The 22,781-nt window shown below is 45.7% G+C and overlaps 1 protein-coding gene across 8 annotated transcripts in view; it reads right to left on the reverse strand.

Moving 5' to 3' along the window:
• SEPTIN8 (septin 8) overlaps positions 1-22,781 on the reverse strand; it is a 77,732-nt gene that overhangs the window by 37,992 nt on the left and 16,959 nt on the right. For 6 of the 8 annotated variants that reach the window (XM_073355673.1, XM_073355670.1, XM_073355669.1 and 3 more), the window contains exons 2-3: positions 11,242-11,327; positions 10,048-10,162 (exon numbers count right to left, since the gene is read on the reverse strand). In XM_073355673.1, the coding sequence (XP_073211774.1) occupies positions 10,048-10,162; positions 11,242-11,274 (148 nt within the window). In that variant the 5' untranslated portion in view covers positions 11,275-11,327. Of the gene's footprint in view, positions 1-7,642; positions 7,697-10,047; positions 10,163-11,241; positions 11,328-22,781 lie in introns of those variants that run through there. The other 2 variants (XM_073355668.1, XM_073355674.1) reach the window with 2 other exon arrangements.

The following is a 22,781-nucleotide window of genomic DNA, read 5'->3' on the forward strand; positions in this document are numbered from 1 at the left end:
ATTGTGATGTTCCTACTGCCCTATTCCCAAAGGCCTCCAATTCTTATCTTATCCAGCACATTGCTTCTGTATCATCCGAATATCTCAAAGAACATGCAAACAAAATCAAACCAAACGTAACCAGAACCCTCTGCTGCCTCCAACCCAGATTTAGAGCCCAAAATGATGAAGTTAGGGAGAATCATAGAATACCAGGGTTAGAAGGGACCTCAGGAGGTCGTCTAGTCCAACCCCCTGCTCAAAGCAGGACCAATCCCCAATTTTTGCCCCAGATCCCAAATGGCCCCCTCAAGGATTGAACTCACAACTCTGGGTTTAGCAGGCTAATGCTCAAATCACTGAGCTATCTCTCCCCGCAACACAAAACACAACACAACTTACAGGACGTTCAGTTCTGACTGATTCTTCAACTCAAATGCTTCTGTTCACATGTTACAGTGTATTTGGCTCAATTTTTGCATACCTTTTATGATGTACTCACAAAGCAATAAGGAAAGGTTTCAGAGTAACAGCCGTGTTAGTCTGTATTCGCAAAAAGAAAAGGAGTACTTGTGGCACCTTAGAGACTAACCAATTTATTTGAGCATAAGCTTTCATGAGCTACAGCTCACTTCATCTCCATGTACTTAATACAGTTAACAATGCAAGTCAGTGCAGTGTGGTCTACGTTCCATGGGTCTGTGACAGAACTACATGAAATGTCTGCTTAAGTCTTCGGATTCTGGTTTTTTCATAGTGAGGTTTTTTGTGTGTGTTTTAGCAGTGCCCAATGTATTTGGCTTTTGGCTTCCTTTGTTTGGCCTTTTCACTTGTCTCTCTTTGGGGATTTGCACAAGCGGGGCAGGCGTGTTCTCCCTCTGTGAGACAAAAGACTATTTCCACCCTCCCAGGATTTCAGATTTTGACCATTTATGAAACAGAGGAAGAGGAAGTTATTCACCTTGTGCAGTAATGATGGTTCTTCGAGATGTGTGTCTCTATGGGTGCTCCACTGTAGGTGTATGTAGGTGCCCGTGCTCCTCTAATTGGAGATTTTTGGTAGCAGTGTCCCACTGAGCCTGCACATGGGCCCTCCATCCCTCGTTGTCTGCCTTGAGGCTGTTTAGTACTGCCCCGGCGAACCCCCCTCACTTCCTTCTCTACCGCAGAGCCCTATAGGGAACTCCGAAGTAGAGAGGAGGAGGGTGGGTTGTGGAGCACCCATAGGGACACACATCGCGAAGAACCATTGTTACTGCACAAGGTGAGTAACTTCCTCTTCTTCTTCGAGTAGTGTTCCTATGGGTGCTCCACTGTAGGTGACTCCCGAGCAGTACCCACTGCTGGAGGCTGGGACTTCAGAGTGGAGTCTTTTACTACAGAGAGTACTGTGGAGTCGAAGATGGTGTGAGTGGCCAAATCTTCAGTGATTGCACAATGTTCTGTGGAAGCATGGGCAGAGGCCCAAGTCGTTGCTCTATAGATTGCTGAGATAGGGGCATCCCTACGGAATGTGACTGAGGTAAAAACTGACCTCTTGGAGTACATATGGACTCTGGATAGAAGTAAGTAGCACCTTCGATAAGTGATTAATGCAACTAGAGACCCATCTGGATAGTCTTTGAGCCGATATCACAGAGCTTTTGGATCTTTCTGTGGATGAAAGGAAGTGTTTTGGGGGATTTCCTGAAGTCCTTAGTCTTGTCCAAGTAGAATGCTAATGTCCTTCTAATATCTAGCATATGCACAGTTATCTCCCAGTTGTCATAATGTGGTTTTGGGAAAAAACAGGGGGACGGATCTGTTGATTCATATGGAAAGTGCAGAGAAACTAGGGAGAAACTTGGGACATCGCCTTAGAGTTACTTTGTCTTTTAAAAAAAAAAAAAAAAAAAGGGCTGTGAACGATAGATGTGCTATCAGGGCCGCTATTTCTCCTATGGGCCTAGCTGAGGTGATGGCAATTAGTAATGGTGTCTTCATGGACAGGTGTGAGAGAGAACAAGTTGCCCTGGGACTCAGAGGGAGGTCTAATCAAAGCCCTGAGAACTAAGTTAAAAGTCCCAGGCTGGAGCAGGTGGTGTCAAATGTTGGAAGAGATTCCCAATGCCTTTAAAGAATCTATGCGTTAGTGGGTGAGCAAACACCAAGTGGGAAGCTGATTTCACCGCGAGATGAACCTTAAGGAAGTGGAATGAGAGTTTTTTTGTTTTGTTTTGTTTTTTACACTCTGTTGCTGGATGGTGCGATGGAGGCTGGTGTCTGCCAGATGACTTTGGTAGGATCTAGAATCGCCTCATTAATTGGGAGGACAATTCTAGATGAGAAGGCGGTGTGCAGAATTTCCACCAACTTGTGATGTGTATCTGCCACCTCCTGTAGGGGAATCTGCAGCTTGTCTGCCACCCTCTTGGTAAGATCCAGAAAGTTCTTAAAATCTTCACCTAGTGATGAGGGGTGAGCAGCACAGCCTTGTCTGGGAGCGATGAGGAGAAGTGTGCCGGAGGGGTAGCTTCCTCTTCAGGTTCTTTTTCCTGTTCTGAAAAAGCTTCCTCCTGCACTGACTCAGATGCTCTGGAAAGCCAGGCTGTAGCAAACCATCTGGTGGACTCTCCCTGACAGACACCGGGGATGGTCGCGACATGTGTGTGTACGTCGCCCAAGAATTACAATATGACCTTGGCGGGGGTGAGGGAGGAAGGTGGGCATGGGCAGTGGGCTTACCTCAGGGGGCCCGTACCGCGATTGTAGGCTGGCTTGATGGGATTGGGAAGGACCCTTGTAGTGTGACAATGGGCCACGATGAGGGCCAGGGAAATGATCTCCTCCTGGCCAGTGTCAGATTCTTCAGTGGGTAAAGGTGGCGCTGACTAAGGTATTGGCAGTATACAGCCCGGTGCCAAGAGCGATTCTGGGTGCCAGGACGTGCTTGATACTGGGGTCCTGGTACCAAGTAAGTAAGTTTGGGGATTGCGGTTCTTCCCCAATTATCAGGTCTCCAGGGCACCAGAGCTCATGTAGTACCATGGGTTCATTTGGTACCACAGAGGAGTGTCTGTGGTACGCTGTCAGTACCGATAGTTGGGCAGAGCACTCCCTAAATGAGAGTTTTGTTGTGCCCAGTACAGAAAGTTTGTTGGTGCCACTATTTTAGAGATGATAAGGTAATTGTCTCTCCCTGGGTACTGAGGCCACAGGTCTCCGGAGTACCAGAGCATGTGCGTTACCATGGGCTCACGTGGTACCACAGAGGAGTGTCTGTAGTATGTTGTCAGTGTCGATGGTTGGGAAGGTGCAGAACACCTCCTAGATGGGAGTTTTGTTGCACCTGGTACCAAAGGGTTTCTCTGTGCCGCTCTTTTAGAGATGGTACCATTGCCTGAGAGCCTGACTGCTGGAGCCCCTCGGTGCTGTGGGGACGGTGGGGCAGTAGAGCTCACAGCAGGGCAGAGCTGACAGCAGGAGACCCCTTCTCGGGTGCCTGCTTCAGAGCTGTGGTGCGGAGGGTGCCGCAACAGAACTCACAGCAGGGTGCCCCTTATCCCTCATCGGTGCCCTGCTTCAGAGCTGCGGGTGTCGTCCTACCGAGGTGGCCGCTCTACTCCCAAAGGAATAAAATAAAATAAAATAAAATAAAATAAAATAAAATAAAATAAAATAAAGAAACACTAGCCTAACTACTTTTAAGGAGAACAAAGGTAACAAAACAAACACTACTTATGCTAAAAGAACGAGGAGTGCTTGTGGCACCTTAGACACGAACATATTTATTTGAGCATAAGCTTTTGTGGGCTACAGCTCACTTCATCGGATGCATAGACACAGATAAGGAAGGGACAACAGCTCATTCCGTCTGAGGCCAAAGGGAGAAGGAAGTGAGGGGGGTTCGCCCCTGCAGTGCTAAACAGCCTCAAGGCAGACTACGAGGGAGGGAAGGAGGGAGGGCACTTGCACGGGACACTGCTACCAAGAATCTCCGGTTAGAGGTGCAGGGGCGCACATGCACCCACAGTGGAGCACCCATAGGGACACTACTCGAAGAAGAATACATCATTTTTTTAGCAGATAGGGCAAAATCCCTCCCTAGAGTAAAAGCATGAGATAGTGAATCTGGCCCAGAATGTGGGAGGAAGAGGCCAGGATTGAGAATCTGGAGTGGTTAGAGCAACCTCAGTTGCTTTTTATTTAGTCCTGGGCTGCCTGTTTGTCAATGGGCACTTCCTGAGCGTGCCTGTGGGAATGGAGAGTTTGTGAGTGCGCACAATCAACTAAGCAACTGTCTTGCCACATGCATGCCTAACTCCCCGATCTACATGTGCATGCAGTGAGCATGTGCAAAGAAGGCACCCTGGAGCTCAGGCTTCTGTGGGTATATCTACATTCAATGGAGGTGTAATTTCCAACTCAGGTAGATGTACCCATGCTAGCTTTCATCCAGCTCACGTGCTAAAAACAGAAGTGTAGCTGTGGCAGCACAAGTGGCAGGACAGGACAGCCACCCCGAGGATAACCCTGCCTGGGACCCTAGGTACTTATTTAGGCCACTATCCCCTCCTGCCTCAGCAGCTACAGCTGTCTTTTTAGCACACTAGCTCGATCAAAGCTGGTGTATGTACGTCTACCAAAGCTGAAATTTACACCTGAAGCTCAAGTGCAGACATACCCTAAGTATGGAAACCAGGCCTGTTAGTAAGTACTAGAGATGGTTTCCGGTCATTTTACATTAGCAAATGCTGCTTGCGAAGTATTAAGAAATCTTCCTATGCAACCACTCTGCAAAACCTTTCTTTAAGTCTCCAATCAAAGCCAGGTCAACCCTAACAAATGCCCAGAGGCCTTAAAACTGCTTGTTCCTCAACTATACTCTTAATCCTTTCATCCCCAATGTGCCATTAATAAGGGTCAAAGGTTCGTTGGGCTCCCACTGCACAGAAACCCTTAGCCCCCTTCCCTTCACAGAAGTGGACCTGCTAAGTCAGCTTAACCTGCCAGCCAACACACCTGTTACTCTGTTGTGCACGGCTGGTCTATGGTTGCAGGTCTGCCCTGGGCCAGCCAGACTGCCTGTCAGACGGCTGCTCCACATGGCCCCTCCCCCTGCTCTGATCTCCTAGCAGCTGCTGCCCCCCATCCAGCCATCTCGAGAGTGAAGATTAGAGGCACCATGAGTTCTTCTTCAGGGATGTGAAGCATGGATGTGAGCACACGCTACCCACAAGCCACACCCCTACAGTTCACAGACATGCTGGAAACGCCCCAGTCTGAGGCACAGGGTATCAGTACGTGCTGATAAGCAGGCAAACGCATGCAGCATTGAAACAAGGGAAAAGGGAAACACTGCTTGGCTGTTTTATTTCTTAAGAACCAATGCAAATCCCATTCAAATGGCTTAAAACACTCCTTAGATCTGGCTGGGTATAAATAAATCTTCCAAAAACATTCCCAGGCTGCCCGTTACAGAGAGCAGGAAATGGTGCTGCATGGCGCGAGAGTGGCTGCGAGGCCACACATCAAGCAGAACCAGCCAAGGTGGAACCACAAGGAGATAAGCAAAAGAAACGTTGCCTCAGGCACCCATCTGAAGCCACCCAGGCAAACTTCTGAACAAGCGATAAGCTGCTCAAAGGCAAAGAGGGGCTGGAATGTTTTGAAATATGAGTTAACAAAAGCCTCAGCGGGCTGGAGAGATCTGGTGATAGAATCCGGAGAGGGTGGAATGCCTAAGCTGTAGAGATGGTTTCCTCCTATAGATCTCTTGATGTGCAGAGCTTAGTCATTTCCCCCTCCCCCAACATTGCATTGTTGCCCTTATGCACAAGCTCCAATCCACATCAGCATGGTTTGTGGCAAAGGTAAAGCAAGACAAACAGGCACTTGTTTGGAGCTGGGAGTGGGGACAGTTAAACCAGTGTCACATGTTTTGGTCTTGCAGGCCTCATACCAAGTGCCATATTGCTGTACTGTCTTGGCAGAGCATTGCCCAGGAGCAAGGCAGCAGAGATCCGTTGGTTTAGAATCATCCCCCTCTCCAAATGTATCATCTGTGCAGGAAGAGCTAGAAGAAATCTCCGCCAAGTTGAATAATTTAGACAAGCAGAGGGATGGAATGTGAAGTCAAATGGGGATCCCAGAGACAGGCTCAGTGGGAAGAAGACTATAAAAGTAAGAAAATTAATAAAGGAAAGTTGAGGGGAAAATTTTTGTCTGTGATCCCCATATACCTACAGGCACCAAGAGACACCTAGAACGGATCAAGAGCCAGATTCTCTCCTGAAAATCTGCCTGACAAGGCTTTGAACTGATACTCTTTGTAAGTAAATGGGTTTGCGATGCTCTCCAGATTAGCCTACAAGAAGCCCCTATTTCTAATGAACGAGAAGGCTATGGAATTCTGTTGGCCAATGGTGCAAAGAAAAACCAAACAAAACGGTGTGAAGTAGCTTTGCATTTTTGGCTTATTGACTGGGCACGTGGACAGAACCTTTGGATCAGAGGGTCTCTCCCAGGCCAGCTTCCCCAGATGAATAATGATCACATGCACTGCCCACACACCAAGGCAAACTGTACAAGATATAATGGCTAAATTATAGTGCTACATTTTCAGCATTGACGGGCCACCATTTTAACTTTACTAGGCATGTCCCTTCCCGGCCATCACCTTTTGGAACCGATAAAGAGAGTCTAAGGTTCACCAATCAGTTGAGCTGAACTGACATGGTTATGGGAGAACAGGATAACTGGCAAGCTGCTAGACTAGAGAGGTACCTAAGCCTGATACAAGGTTTTTATTTTAGGCATAGCAGGTTCTGAAACCCTTCTGTTCCAACCTTGGAGAACAAATACTGCGTGGAATATTTGTACTGTAGATAGAATGGTGGAGAGCCAAATATTGGATCCCCCAACAATGGCTAAGTGCCATCTGAAGGAGACAGAAACCAACTGATGATCCAAGCCCACCTGACAGGGAAGTCATTTGGAAAGCTCAGGGCTGACCTTATCCAAAGTCTGTTAGGAAGCACTGACTTTCTCCCAGCAGTCTCCTGTCCAGGTTGGGTCAGGACTGGGAGGAAGAATTTGTAATGGCAGTCAACAGCTGTAATTGGTTCTTCTCCCTTTGCCAGGGAACTATAGGAAATTGATGATCTCTCCCAATATTTCATAGATTTAAAGACCAGAAGGGGCCACTGAATCATCTAGTCTGACCTCTTCCCCCCTCAAAAAATAAATGTGGCAATTACAAATCCATGGTCTTCTGCTGCTGACACACTGCTTTTGAAGAAGGGCATTACAAAACTCAGGGTAACATCCTTGCTTGACATTAAACTCTGGGTACAAGCAATGCTGTTTACTTGGGTTTTGTATATGAAAAAAAAAAAGTTGTAGATAGGGAGTTCCTAAAGGGGTCAGGATCAGAATAAAGGAAGTATTCCACTGCCCACTCTATGTAAAGCTGTATCCAGTCTGGGCAGGAAGAGATCTTGGAACACATTCCAGATATTGAAAATATCACTTCCCCTGCCTTGATCACTGGTCCAGAGCCAGTGCTGGGAAGAATTCTCTGCCCCCAAAAGCATTTCAACTGTTATTGCAGGTTGCAGTACTTTAAGCCTAAAACAAAAGCATGCCAAGCAAACAAACAAAAAAATCATCTGCAAGCCAGCACCTCAGGCATCACCGGAAAGGACTGGCTTCAAGCAGTCTGTGTGGCATCAGCTACTAAAATCATGCACAAATTGAAAGAGAAAAAGCAAAATGATAATGAGATTATTGTAAGGTCTGTTCTCTAGCAACCGGTCAGCATGCTTAGAGATAAATGTTTTATGCTGAAGGCAAACAGGAAATTCCATCCTTCTTTGGGGACAGAAATGGGTCCAATTCAAAACCCTGGATTCGCCCACCCTCAAATTCTGGGAAAGTTCCAATCAGGACCCAGCTCAGCTATAAAGCATTACTATTTCTAGCTGTAGTGCTAGTGATTCTTAAGCCTGCTATCAGCCACTTCCTTTCCCCATCCTCATATCCATATGTCTAAGGCCCTACCAAATTCACGGTCCATTTTGGTCAATTTCATGGTCATAGGATTTTGAAAATCATAAATTTTATTATTTCAGATATTTAAATGTGAAATGTCATGTGGTGTAATTGTAGTGGTCCTGACCCAAAAAGGAGTTGTGGGGGATCACAAGATTATTGTAGTGGGGGTTGTGGTATTGCTACCCTTAGTTCTGCACTGCTGCTGGTCGGGCACTGCCTTCAGAGCCGGGCAGCTGGAGAGCAGCGGCTGCTGGCCGAGAACCCAGCTCTGAAGGCAGAGCCACCCCCAGCAACAGTGCAGAAGTAAGGATGCAATGGTATGATATTGCCACTCTTACTTCTGCGCTGCTGCCTTCAGAGCTGGGCCCTCCGTCAACAGCCGCCACTCTCCGGCCACCCAGCTCTGAAGGCGGCAGCACAGAGGTAAGGGTGGCATGGTATGGTTTTGCCACCCTTACTTCTGCCCTGCTGCTGGCGGGGCACTGCCTTCAGAGCTGGGTGCCTGGCCAACAGCCACCGCTCCCTGGCCACCCAGCTCCGAAGGCAGCGCAGAAGTAAGGGTGGCAATACCATGAACCCCCTAAAATAACCTTATGACTCCCCACCCCCTTTTGGGTCAGGACCCCCAGTTTGAAAAATGCTGGTCTCCTCCATGAAATCTGTATGGTATAGGGTAAAAGCACACAAAAGACCAGATTTCATGGTCCAAGACACGTTTTTCATGACTGTGAATCTAGTAGGGCCCTTCATATGTCCCACATCAGCTCAGGTAGAGAAGCTGATTCTGTTTATCCTCCCATCACGATCTGGCTGCAGCTAAAACAACCCATGAGTAGGGATGGACAGGAAATTTTTTTTTTCATCTTTTGAACATTTTTGAGAATTTGAAAGATCTCCCTGTCCCAAATTTGGTTGAAAAGTCAAAGTATCAAAAACTTTTGTGGACCAACAATCCAAAAAAATCCCCAAAAACAAAAACCCAGTTTTGGCCAACTGAAAAATTGTGTTTTTATTTTTTAAAAATATTTCATTCCAATTTCAATCACTTTTAAAAATCTAATTAGCTTACATTTCAAAACAAAATTGAAAAAATGTTGACATTTTTGGAACTTTTGAAAAAAGTGTTTCAAGTTGTAAAATTCATCAAAACCCTTCCCACAAAAAGTTGCAGGTTAGATGAACTGGCATTATTGACCAAAAAAGTTTAATAATAAATAAAATTATTATTATTAATAACAAACAAATAAATAATAATAATCCCTGCCCAGCACTATATATGTGGAATATTTCAACAGAAAAAAAACCCCTTCAACTATCTTTACAAAGAGGAACACTGTTTCCCTCATGAAACAATAAAATATGACATTATGTTAATGGCAGTCTGGACTTCTGAGTGCTATTGCAATGGCTGCCACCTTGGCCAGCACACTCGGGACTGAATTAGGGATCTCCAGAGTTGCTACAACAACAGCTTAAGAGGATGAGAGTCCATTACAGCCCCAGCTAGAGAGCTTTAACTCTGGAGATCTATTCCGAGGGGAACCTGTAACACACACTCACAAGTGGTTTACACTGTTCCCAGATCTACTGCAGACTCATTGTTACACCTTCAGAAAGCCATTTAAGGACAAAACTTGCCAAAAGTGCCCACTAATTCTGAGTGCCTAGTGCCTGACAGGCCAGTGGCAGAACACCCACAACCCCAACTGATACTGAGCACAGCTGAGGGAGCTCAGAGCTTATGAAAAGCAGACCAGAGGCATCCAAAGTTGGGTCTACAAAGTAAACTAGCGCTTATGACAATTTAGGCCTATGTGGTTTGCTCCAGGTCACACAGTGAGTTTGTGACAGAGCAGGGAACTGAACAAACTTTGGCCTTAACTTCTCAGCATTTTCGATGTAAAATGCCAGTAACGGTACTTATCTGCCTTTGTGACGTGCTCCGACATCCATGGATCTGATGTGCTACTAGATTATTATTTATTGTATTACTATTACTAAGAATTTCCCTAATTTATGGTAAACTCTGCTTACCCACACAGAGGATGTTGAAGCTGAATCCTTGTGTGACAGATTTGCTGACAAGCTGATCTGGGAGACTATCAAATCCAACGTGGCCCCCCAGGGAAAGATTCCGCTTCTCTTCATTCTGTTAAAGCAAACAGAGTCGATTGAGCAAGAGCGCATTAAAAGAGAGTCAATAACACAAGGGCCAAGGAATAAAATCACAAGAAACGTTACCATTGTACTCAAGGCAGAGCGTGTTTCCGAGTCACTGAGGTAATCCTAGCACTACCCGCACAGAGGTTTATTATGTTTTGATATCCACATTCCAGACATAGTGGTAATTATAGCCAAGCATCAGTAGAAAAAATCTAATCTTAACAGGGAATTTTCTTAAAGAGGCAGCTGTCTGAACTGAACTGCTGAACCACTCCGGAAGAAAAAGTCGGGGCAAGATTCAGCTGCGTCCAGCTTGTGGAGAATAAAGCAGGAAAAAACCATGTTCCCATGTTTTATTGATCACTTCCCTCCCCCTTTTGTGTTCTGAGAGGTACCTGCACTGAATTATGTCAGAGCTAGTCTGGAGCTCCTTCAGAGCCCTTGATCTTTTTCCTTTGGCTTTGCCTTAAGCAGCTTTTTTCAATCACACTTCCAGGGGTACATGTTACAAGGAAAGACAAATGAACCCTCTCACCTCACCATCTGTGACCACACCAGTTCCTCTTCTTCTTCAGCTGTTCCTGTCTCTCCCATCCTCCCCCCATGCACACACCTTGCAATCCCATCTGTCTCCTTCCTCCCCAAGTGGAAGAAGAAGCTGGTCACTTTTACTGGAAGCTTGGTTTAGAAATAAATAAATAGGATCAACACAGGAGGAAATAACTCAGAGTAATAAAATGTCTCTCTTAATAAATCACAGATAGACAGAAAGGCATGAAGCCTTCAGTCTGCTCCAGCAGGGGTGCACATTCTACTACCAGGATTTTACTCTGCTGTGCCCTGGGGTCTGAGTAAATACACACAAGCAAGAAAGTCATCAGCCCAGCAGAAGACACAGGCCAAACTCCTGATGACATAACCAATCAGCTCCAGGCTTCAATAAACTAACATTTGTTTACACAGGGGCTGAATTTGGCCCGGAGATTCCACAGGATTACTATTCTTCCTTGTAGCTTTAGTCTATTGGGCCCAGAAATTGACAAACATGCTTACAGTTCTAATCACCTTGCAAAGTTGACCTCTGCCTGGCAAAGGCATCCAATGGAATGCATAACCAGGACACAGAGAATTCACACAGACACTGCCTGCCACTGCACAGAGAAAAGGGAAAAAGAAAATTGGCTCAGTTGAAAATCCAGAACCACTGTTACTAGTTACGAAAGTACCTAAAAAGGCTGAGCTCAGCCCTGGGATAAACAGACAAGTTATTGGGCTCAATGCAGAAGTAAAGGGGTGCAGTGCTGTGCCCTGTGTTACACAGGAGGTCAGTCTACAGCAGGGGTGGGCAAACCTTTTGGCCCGAGGGCCACATCAGGGTGTGAAACTGTATGGAGGGCCGGGTAGGGAAGGCTGTGCCTCCCCAAACAGCCTGGCCCCACCCCCTATCCGCCCCCTCCACTTGCTGCCCCCTGACTGCCCCCTTCAGAACCTCTGACCCATCCAACCCCCCCTGCTCCTTGTCCCCTGACCACCCCCTCCCGGGACCCCATGCCCCAAACCGCCCCTCCACAGGACCCCACCCCCTATCAAACCCGCCCTGCTCCCTGCCCGCCCCCCATGACCCTTATCTACACCCCCGCCCCGACCTCATCCCCTATCCAACCCCCCCATTCCCCGTCCTCTGACTGCCCCGATCCCATCCACACCCACACCCCCTGACAGGCCCCCCCAGGACTCCCACGCCTATCCAACTGCCCCCTACCCCCTGATCACCCCCCACCCGAATCTCCACCCCATCCAACTGTCCCCCGCTCCCTGACTGCCCCCCAGGACCTCTTGCCCCTTATCCACCCCACCCTCCTCTTACCATGCAGCTCAGAACAGCAGGAGCTCGTAGCCATGCTGCCCCACAGTGGCACACCACAGGGGCGGGGGGACAGCAGGGGAGGGACCAGGGGCTAGCCTCTGTGGCCAGGAGTTCAAGGGCCAGGCAGGACGGGCCCACGGGCCGTAGTTTGCCCACCTCTGGTCTAGATGATCTAATGGTGCCTTCTGGCCTTAAAATCTATGGGACATTGATTCCACTGGAATCAATGGACAAGGGAAATTGCATCCAGTATCCTTAGTTCAAATGATTCAGAACAGAACTGTTGCAAAGTGTTTATGTTGTATATATGTTTAGATTTACAATCAACTTTCACCTTCTCTCCACACAGCCAAGTAATACTACCAAAACTAACTGAGCAGACCACTGAATTTACACACTGGTTTTTCTTTTCATTTTCAAGTTGCGTCTAAATACAGTTAGACCTAATGGAGAAGCAAATGTCCAGAAATGGCATTTTAGGGTACTGCTTATTCAGTTTCATCCTAACATTTCCTTTGTGGAATTACACGTTTGCTGTTGTGACATATTTAAATGCAGCCATTTTTTTTTAATTACAAGCACGGAGTAGAAAAGATAAGTGTCTACTTATCTGATCAGGTTTTTCTGAGCCTGTTCCCATCCCATCCCTCATTACTCTGCCCTGATGGTTCAGTGTGTAACACAGCCAGACTACAGAAGCCATACACTTAGAATAAAGTTAATAGGCTGTCATGTTTTAAAATATATTCCCATGGGGGAGGGGAAAGCTCCAAAAGGAGAAACTTGAAATTCATTCTCTCTGTGAGAGCAAGATTCCTAAACAAAAAATTAACTTGTTTAATTTCATCTGAAGTCAAAGTTGTCTTCAGTTCTGCCTTGGGAAGAATAAATAAATATTCTCTTTATTTAAAAAAGACTTTTAATTAACTTTTAATTTAACTTTTAAATAGCTGAGGCAGCTACCACATTTGAAATAAGACTGAACCTTCTTTTCTGTGGGTGTAGATCTGTTTTTGTTACTGTCTTTCAGACGAAAATTATCACAATGCTCTCCCTGGAGCAGAAAGACAATCTGACCATCTCTCCCTTAGAGAGAGATGGTGTCTGTTCAGGCTCAAATGTGGTCAAGTGCTTAGACACCAGAAGTATTTCCCATTGTTTATCAACTAATGTACCATGGGGGCCTTACTCAGGGCACAGTGACACTTGGGTAACGTACCATGGGGCCCCTTATCCAGCGCACAGCAACCCCTGGGTAACATAACATGGGGCATCTTACCCAGAGCACACCAACCCGTGGGTAACAGGAGAGTGATAGAAGGCAGATATATTAGCCCCAGATTAAGCAGGTCCTTTTTCCCTGGGTAAGGTAACGGGGAGGTTCCAGAACAATCAGGAACTTGCTGGAACCAATTAAGACAGGCAGGCAGGCTAATTAGGACACCTAGAGCCAATTAAGGAGCTGCTAGAATCAATTAAGACAGGCAGGCTAATCAGGGCACCTGGTTTAAAAAGGACCTCACTTCAGTCAGTGAGAGGAGCACAAGAAGCTGAGAATGAGAGGGTGTGCTGCTGTAGGACTGAGGAGTACAAACACTATCTGGCATCAGGAGGAAGGTCCTGTGGTGAGGATAAAGAAGGTGTTGGGAGGAGGCCATGGGGAAGTAGGCCAGGTAGTTACATGATACAGGTGTTACATGACAGCTGTGATCCACAGGGCCCTGGGCGGGAACCCAGAGTAAAGGGTGGGCCCGGGTTCCCCCCATCCCTCCAACTCCCTGTTGGATACAGGAGGAGTGACCTGGACTGTGGGTCCCACCAGAGGGGAAGGTCCCTGGCCTGTCTCCCGACCCACTAGGTGGATCATCAGAGACTGCAGGGATTGTTCTCCTTCCTTTTCCCCATGCTGGCCAGTGATGAGGTTAGCTGAGTGAACAGCAGGTTTGAGCCACTTGCAAAAGTGGCCAACTGAGGGCTGCCTTGAATCTCTGAGGTGAGCAAATCTGCCAATAAGCGTAGGACCCACCAAGGCAGAGGAGGAACTTTGTCATACCTCCCATCACATTTCGGCATGATTTGTAGTCTTGGCCCAAAGAAGGTATAGCGGGCATACATCCCATACCTGAGAACCCCCTGCCTGCCAATGCATTTCAGGCCTGAGCTGCCTGTTAAGGCCTGGTCTACACTATGGAATTAGGTCGACATAAGGCAGCTTATGTCGACCTAAATCTGTAAGTGTCTACCCTACGACATCAGCCAAAGGGCAATGGGTCTCCAGCTTTGAGCCTCGCGCAGGGGTAACAGCCAACAGGTGCTGTAAGTAACGTCGTGTCTACATAGATACTGCGTCACCCTAACTACGTCAACCTAAGCGCTACGCCACTCGTGGAGGTGGAGTTATTAGGTCGGTGTAGTGGGCGACTTATATCAGCGGGAACAACGTTGTAAGTAGACCCTTACAGAGTCTGCCTTACGTTGACCTAACTCTGTAATATAGACCAAGCGCTAGACAGGCACCGCAAACCTGAAATGCATTGGCAGGCAGGGGCCTCTGTTCCCAGGCATGGGATGTATGGAGAGTCGGGAGCTTGCCCACCACCTGCCTGCACTGTGTTTGGCCAGTTGTTCTTGGTCTATTTTCATAAGCAAAAATTAATGCACAAAATTTTTCAAGAAAAATTACACATTTCCTCTCCCCTGTCCCCTTTCTGCGCCTTCCTCAAATTGCTGTTTACGTTTTGTCCAAGTGTTTTCTCTGTCTCTTTTCCTCTTGCTTCTTACAAGGAACACACTGTAACAGGGACTAGCAAAAGCACCATCTGGACATGTAAAGAACTCCTTGAGGCTTCCGCCCACATTCACTCCAGCCTCTCAAGGCTGGCTTCCCTTTTCCCCTACCCACATCACTCAGAGAGAATCCTCCCCCGAGTTGGTCACACAGGTTAAGATATTGTCAGGTAAAGTCATTCTGATGCAGAGACAATGCGGCAGGAAAGCACATTACTTCCACAGAAAATGGACTGTTATGGTCGTGCGTGGGGGGTGAGGGGGGTCAATCAAGCCTAACATACACCAGAAGTTTAAGATGCTTTCCATAATCACCACTGTCTGAAAAGGAAATAAACAAGGCTGCCTGAGAGCTATGATTAGAATAAGAATGCCCCCAAAAGACTTGAGAGAGGTTCCTAGGCAACAGCCGGCATCACTATTACTGATTTTAAAGCAGGCTCTAGCAAGGCCAAGCTAAATCAAAAACTAAAACATGCTGAGGAAAGGGAAGGAGAAAAGCCAAATCCCCAACAGCCTTTCTTTTGCTTCTCTTTGCAATGTTTAGTTGCAGGGCAGTAGTTGTCAAGAAAGGAGCTGCATTGCACATACCCTGTTAAAACACTGAACCTCTAAACTGGTGGTGAGGTTAAAAATTCAGTGAATTGCAAAAATGTGTCCAGTATTGTTGTGATGTTGTTGTTTTTCTCTTTTTATTTTTTTCAATGGTGACATAATCTGATCCAAATCCAAGATCCTGTTGCCACTGAGGGCAAAGCAGAAGTCAGCTGAACTAATGTGTGGAAAGAAAACTACCATTGCATTGCTGGTACAGACTAACACGGCTACTATCTGAAACATTGCATTGCTGTTATCCTAGCACTGCTGCAGCTATCTAGGAGGCATTACCAGTATGGCAAGGGCAGTTGATTTGTTCCATTTCTATGGCAAGCCTCTAGTGGCTTTGACTGGAAAGGTAGCTCAACCACCAATTAAAAAAAAATAATCACACTTCAGTTGAAGAGTGTGTGTGTGTGTGTGTGTGTGTGTGTGTGTGTGTGTGTGTGTGTGTGTGTGTGTGAGAGAGAGAGAGAGAGAGAGAGAGAGAGAGAGAGAGAGAGAGGTACCAACAAAAATTAATATAAAGGACAGAGATTAGAGAAAAAGGAATATTTTTCTTTATTTTTTCCAGTTCGCTGACTTTGTGCTCTTCACAGCTCTTTGTGTAGAATCAGTTTCCCTGTATAGTCCGTTTCTCTTGTTGTTTGGATAGATCTTTCATATAAACAACAAAGGAGAGGAAGACATTTTTAAAAAAAATATAGGAAACTGATTATCAAAGTACCATAACTAGTGCAGGGCTGGTAGAGTACCTGAAACTATTTGTATCTCTTTTTTAAGATGGCTAGATTTCAAATGTACAGTCTTCAACACATCTGCTTTCACCACACTAGCAGGTTATCTCAGTGACACATTAATGCAGTTCTAACAGCAATAAAGGTGGGTACCATCAGCTTGAAAGTGACACAGATGATCAAACAGTACCCAAAGGTGTCTAGGTGCTTCACGGAAGAAATACACAACTCCTACCCCAAAGAGTTTACAGTCTAAATTGTAGGTGTGACAACTAATAGAGGTGACAAAGAGTAAGGAGGCAACAAGGCTTTTACAGAAGCCAAAAAGACTAATAAAAATGTTTCTTTGGCCCTGTTTAAATCCAGTGGAAACCGTATTTTATTTGATCCCCCTGCCAAATCTGCAACCCAGACAATGCAGAATTGAGCTAATGCAGAAGAGTCAGGACATGAAACTGACTAGCCTGTTTTCACTGCAATGGAAAATGGAAATAGACAGTATGAAAGAGTGAAGTTAGATATTTAAACTGTAATAGCTATGGTGTACCCCACAAGGAAAGAAATCAGACCCTGATCCTACAGCTCTTCCTCAAATCATTAGTCCCATTTGACTAGTCCACAGCAGCTGCATCTTCTGTAATGCTTCTGTTCTTTGGTACCAACACCAGCTAAGGAGAATTACTACTTTAATTCACAAATATACGCAAGAGGCTGTGCAGGGAGAGGTCTAGATAAGCTTCCCCACTTCTGACAAGCCAGGCCTTCCAGGGGCTATGGAGATGCTTTCTCCAGTTTATTCACATCCCAATCAGCTTGCAGTGGGTCTGTGAATAATTCTGAGGCTTTAGCCTGTTCCTCTTAGATGAGAAAAAATACTTTTTTGTAAACTTTGCAACATGGTAATTATTAACTTAGTATAGCTCTGTGATACACAGATTCCCACAATGAAAGACCTTGCAGTGTTAAATAACATCCTCCCAGTCACTCAGTACCCCAATGACAGGCTGCCATCAGGATTTTACTCAGAGCCTTCCAACGTGCTCTTTGAAGATTTTCTATGCCTTGTTTTTGTTCGTCTCTAAGTTGCCACAAGGACTCCTCATTGTCTATGCCCTGAGATATTCTTTGGAGTTTTAACAGGGACAATAAGGGCTTATTTGTATTAAGAGCCTATGATTTGGTGGGGAACGAAAGAATTATCAGAAGATCGGGATCAAATTCATTAACAGCTCCAAAGTCCTTTAAATATTTTAACTAAGCCAATCATGCCAGAGAATCCTTGAGTGAGCTGTACAGCATACCATTTAAACTGCACAAACAGGCAGCATTAGTTTCATGATACTATGGCTGAGGATGCCAGAGGAAACTTCATGACACCAACCATTGCCCACAAGGAAATGGATTTCTTCCTATGGTTTGATTGTTTGGTCACCAGGACAGGGACCCCACAGGTGAAGTACCGAGCAAACTTTGGCAGTATAAATAAAACCATTAATAACAATAAATTTGCAAAACACTAGGGATAACTGATCAAGACAGGCCAAGAAACATACCATTTCAAACCAGTATCCACTCACTTAGCCATCTGAGCAGTTATATGCCTCACATACACAATGCAGGTGAGGGAATATCTTTTATTGGCCCAACTTCTGTTGCTGAGAGAGGCACACTTTTGAGCTCCCTAGAGCTCTTCTTCAGGTCTGGTCATATACAAACTGACATTCAGACCTTTGCCTTGATTATAACACATCCTCTGCAGCAGCTAGAAGATCCCACCTACTGACTTTGAAGGCTACAAAAAGGGACCCAGGGAAGAAGGAGGAATAGAGTCACATTTTCAACCTACTACTTTTAGTGCATCCACGGCCCCACCAACAAGACATCAAAGCCTCAATCCTATGGATTTAAACAGTCTTTAAGGGCTGGTCTACACCACACAGCTTTTAGCGACAAGGCTGTGTCAAAAGTCAGAGTGTGTAAACGCCCTTTGTCGGTACTTTGTCTGCACTTTTGCTGACAGAATGCTTCCAGCCCCGCAAGCGGCGTTAGCTCTGTCTGCAGGAGAGCGCTCCTGCCAACAAAGCCGCATTCACACTGCCACTTGTGTCAGCAAAACTTTTGTCTTTCGTACGGGGGGGGGCTTTTTAAAGTACCTGTGACAGACAAAAGTTTTGTCGACAACTTCGCAGTGTAAACATACCCTAAAAGAGCTAAGATTTCATTAAGGATAGAGTGGAAAAGGTGTTAAGTATTTTACTACAAAACAGAGACTGCACGCTTAAGTAAATACAGTTGGGTGTGGGGAGGTGTAGTGTATCAGAATTCAGCTGTATCCCCTTAAATAGTTTGCAAGCTGTCTACTGGTCCCCACTGTCTTCTATGTCTCAGAAGCCACCAGAGAGGCAGTGTGCATGTGTAGTCAGGCCTTAAACACTGTATATAGTCAGCAGACACAGCTATTTGGACCCCATTTTGCCTGTGTGGCTCCTTCCTGTTATGTTTGTGGTGTAGTTTGCTCTTTACACCCAGGAGGAACAGTAGGGAGGGATACCTTCTTTGTCCCAACCACGGTCAAACCACTGATGACAGAAAGCAGGTATTGCTATAAGGCAGTAGCTCCTCACATTTTCCTGTCACAGCCTCTTCCTCCTCATGTCCTGGATGCCATTTCCTTGGACAGCTGTCACCATCTCTCCTTTTGCCCGCCACCCAACCATTCCTCTATTTTCCCCCTCATGTATTTTTGCATTCTCCCTCCTCTTTCCCCTGCTCACCTGAAATCTCCCTGCTTCTCAGGAGGAGCGAGGCATCCATCAGCAACTTCCACAGACTGAGATGCATGCGCTCTTGCGCTGAGAGGAGTATCATGGAAGCAAAGCAAATGCAAGATTGGGCTGATGTGCAGCTACCTGAGTCTGCACTTCTGTACAGGTGAGCTGCATGCATGTGGCCAGCTGCACTGAGGGGCCTATGGAGCAGCAGGGAGCATAGGAAGATGGCCTTCAAGGAACAACCTGGGCAGGACTATTTTCAAGGCCTGTAGGGTCAAATTCTGTGGGTGTTGATTTCCACTACGATCTTAGGAGCTGAGAGCCTTCAGCACTTTGTAGGATGTAGCCTCTGCTCTCTACAGTCACCAGCTGGCCAGAAACCATATCATTAACGGAAGGTGAACATTTTGTCCTTCTTCGTCAAAACAGAAAGTGCCCAAGGAGAGGCTGCAGCAGAGAAAGGTCAGAGGGACCAAACCAGGAAGCTTTTGAATGAAGGGGTGGGCATCAGCCATTCTACATACTAACAAGCTTCAGCTAGCAGGAAAAGGTAATAAAGGAACAGAGAGAAAAAAACAGCAGCAGCCAGTTTGGTTGTGGTTCTTTAATGAAGTCAGATGTAGTTTTCCTGCTTCTGAACTCTTCCTGTTTTCATCCCCAAATGAGCATCAATTTCAAACTACATCATCCCATTTTCCAGCCCCTACTCCCCAAAAGCCTCTTTTCACTGCAACATGTGCACTTTATAAGGAGTGCCACCATCAAACCAATTCTGCTGTCTCTCGCGTGTACCATTTCCCCAGCAGGCCACTGGTGAAGAAAGGAGTCATGATGTCTTATGCCTGCCATGGATCTGACTGACCCCTATGGGTTCTCAGAAATGCAGTGTGTGCAGGTAAGTACTCAGAAGGGATTGTCAGCAGAGACTCACCTGAAAAAGTCCTCCTGCTTGACTTGACCTAAAAATCTGGTCTTTGCCAACTGCCAGTTTTAATCTTAACCTCATTTTAATGAGAAAGGCTGTTTGACAACTGACACTTGTGTTTTTAACAGGCAACAGCCCTGATGTTTTTTAATGATTTTGTTTTCTTCTCAACGCGGCAGCTCAAAGCAAAAAATAAGCAGGTGCCACATTCCCAATTTATTTGGTTAAGTCTGATGCCCAATATGTTCTTTAAAATCTTAGACCCAACTCTGGCAAACACTTAAGCACACGAGCAACTTGCAAGTAAAGTTTTGAGGATCAAGACCTCATATTTAAATCCTGCAGCTGTTACTAGGGCAAAACACCACAGGAGTGAGAACTGTTGGGCTTGGACCCTAAGGGATTATATAAACGTGGCACTTTCTTGTTTCTAAACTCCTCCCCTCCCCCCTTCTATGGCAAACTAAAACATGTGAAACAAAGATAAATAGCAGGCAGTTTTCCCAGGCAAAGCAGCAAAGACATAGCAAAAAAAAAAAAAAGGTTCTTTTTCATAATAAATAAAAATGGCTTTATTTTAAGAAAGTCACAAATTGTAAATTTAATAGATAAAGGGTTCACCTCCAATGAGCCCAGCCCTTGGGAACACTCCCTGCAGTGTCGTCATGGCTTGGAAGAATAAAAATCAGAACAAAATCGCTGACCGCCTTCACTCCAGCCAAGGTGTCTAATTAGAACTAGGGCTGCCCATTTTGGTTGGCCTTATTCCTGGAGATTTAACCCCATGACATAATCTTTAATTAAAGATTAATCTTTAATTCCTGGAGACTCCAGGCCAATCCTGGAGGGCTGGCAACTCTAATTAGAACACAGTTGAGGTTGCAGCATTCCAAGAGCTAATCCGATAATTGGAAGAACGAATGGTTGGTCTGGAACAGAGTCCTCTAGTTTCAATGCCAGGAAACTGTGACAAGTTTCACTGACAGCCATGTTTAAAGCTTGCATCTCTGAGCCTGTTTACTGCTTTCTTCAATAAAATACTGGAAGCCAACCCCACACAGTCACTGCATGGTGCGTCGCACCGAAGGGCTTCTCCAGCTTGGAAACTCTCATTGACAGAATATATTTTTGTTTACAGAGTGCCCTGGGTTCTAGGGAAGTAGTTAAGAGTTACATGTGCATAGTGCAGAATTTGGCCCTTAGAGCAAGAAGCAGCCCAAGAACAATAGCCTGGATTCAAACACCATCACACCAGGAGCTGAATTTTGTAGCTTGGGTATGCTATAAAATTGGCATTGTTAGCCCAGCACCCATCAGTACACCATAACATCAAATGTATTATGAGGTTTGTTCTTTTGTATTACAGTAGCACCCGGGGGGGGGAGGGGCAGAACAGATGGAGCAAAGAGTTTACAGTTTAACCAAACTACACTGTGAACAGGGATACAAGGAGAAACTAATGTTAAGGAGACAGATTGCAGTTCTCAGCCCTCAATTATTCAAAAAAGTGAGATGAAAAGAAGGAGGGAAGTTATACTTTTATATACAAAATATCCCTTAGATGCCGTTTCTGGGCCCAAACCTGTGAGGTTCTGAATACCCTCAGCACAATTGGTCCTTGCTGGGAATAGAGGATGCTTAGCAGATGGCAGGATCAGGCCTCTTATTAATCACAAAGCAAATGACTTTACCTTCTCATTCTCCACTCCCTGACACAATGGTACATGCATCAAACACTCTGATTAATGCAAAAGTCAATGGCATTGATTAAGATGCTATCCACTTGTCTCCCAAATGAAAAATGAATGGCACAGGGAAATTACTCATTCCTGCTGCAGTTCTGCAGTAATTCAGGCCCCTCCAAAAGAATCTTAATTATGACTAAGTGGGGGGGAGGGAGGAAGATTACGCAGAATAACTTGGCTAACCTTTTGACAGGTAAGTGGGCAGGGTGAGGCAATCTCAGAGGCTTACTCATTCTGTAACGCCTTACCTTTGTCTGTCTGTCCTTCCCACCACCCACAATGCGTATCTTGACCACACAGCTCCCTGCTGGTTTGGATGTCAGATCTGTGCAAGAGCAAGAGATCATGTTGCCCTCTAATGGCTGCAACCTACACTGGATACTAACCCTAATATAACTACAACAATACTACCATATATGGAAGGCATGATCGTGAGAGGCATTGAGAGCCCACAACCAGATCAGACCATCGTCACATAGGGTCCTTTCCTCTGACGATCTCCAAGTGCTTTACAGAGAGAGAGATGTTAATATCCTCACTTTACAGATGGGGAAACTGAGGCACAAGTCAGTTAAGTGATTTGTCTAAGGTTGCACAGGGAATCAGTGTCAGGTCTCCTGACGCCAGCCCCTGGCTCCAAACTTTGGCTTTCAAAGTTAATGCTAGTATATCAATAATATGCCAGATGATTTTCTTTCAAGTTTCCACCCTTCTGATCCTACATCTTTTCCTTTTGTAAATCCCCTCGTATGTTATTAAAGAGACCACCCACCACCTGACACTTTTCAGGGGCTGAGCAGCAGGAACCAATTCCGACTTTCACGGAGTAAAGCTTCTTTATCTTGGCCTGGCCGATTAGGAGGAGTAATGGCGAAACCACTGTCTGACCTTTCAGGAGCACGTTTATGATACTAGCAATGCTCAGACTAAAATTCATAACAGACCCAGGATTTTTTTTACAGATTAAAACGTTACCTTCCCTGAACCCATGTGCTGAGCACTATTAAAATATTATATTACCGCTCTGTCCAGCAAGTTTGACAATATGTAAGAACGCTGGTTAGAAAATTATAGCATCAAAGAGGTAGTAAAATCACAGCTCAGGATAGGTTAATGATGGCTAAGAGGTGCTGAGGCAGACAGCACAGCAAGTACCTATTGCAGGGTTTAGGTAAA

Source organism: Lepidochelys kempii, chromosome 8 (genome assembly GCF_965140265.1).
Source record: "Lepidochelys kempii isolate rLepKem1 chromosome 8, rLepKem1.hap2, whole genome shotgun sequence".
NCBI classification, from domain to species: Eukaryota; Metazoa; Chordata; order Testudines; family Cheloniidae; genus Lepidochelys; species Lepidochelys kempii.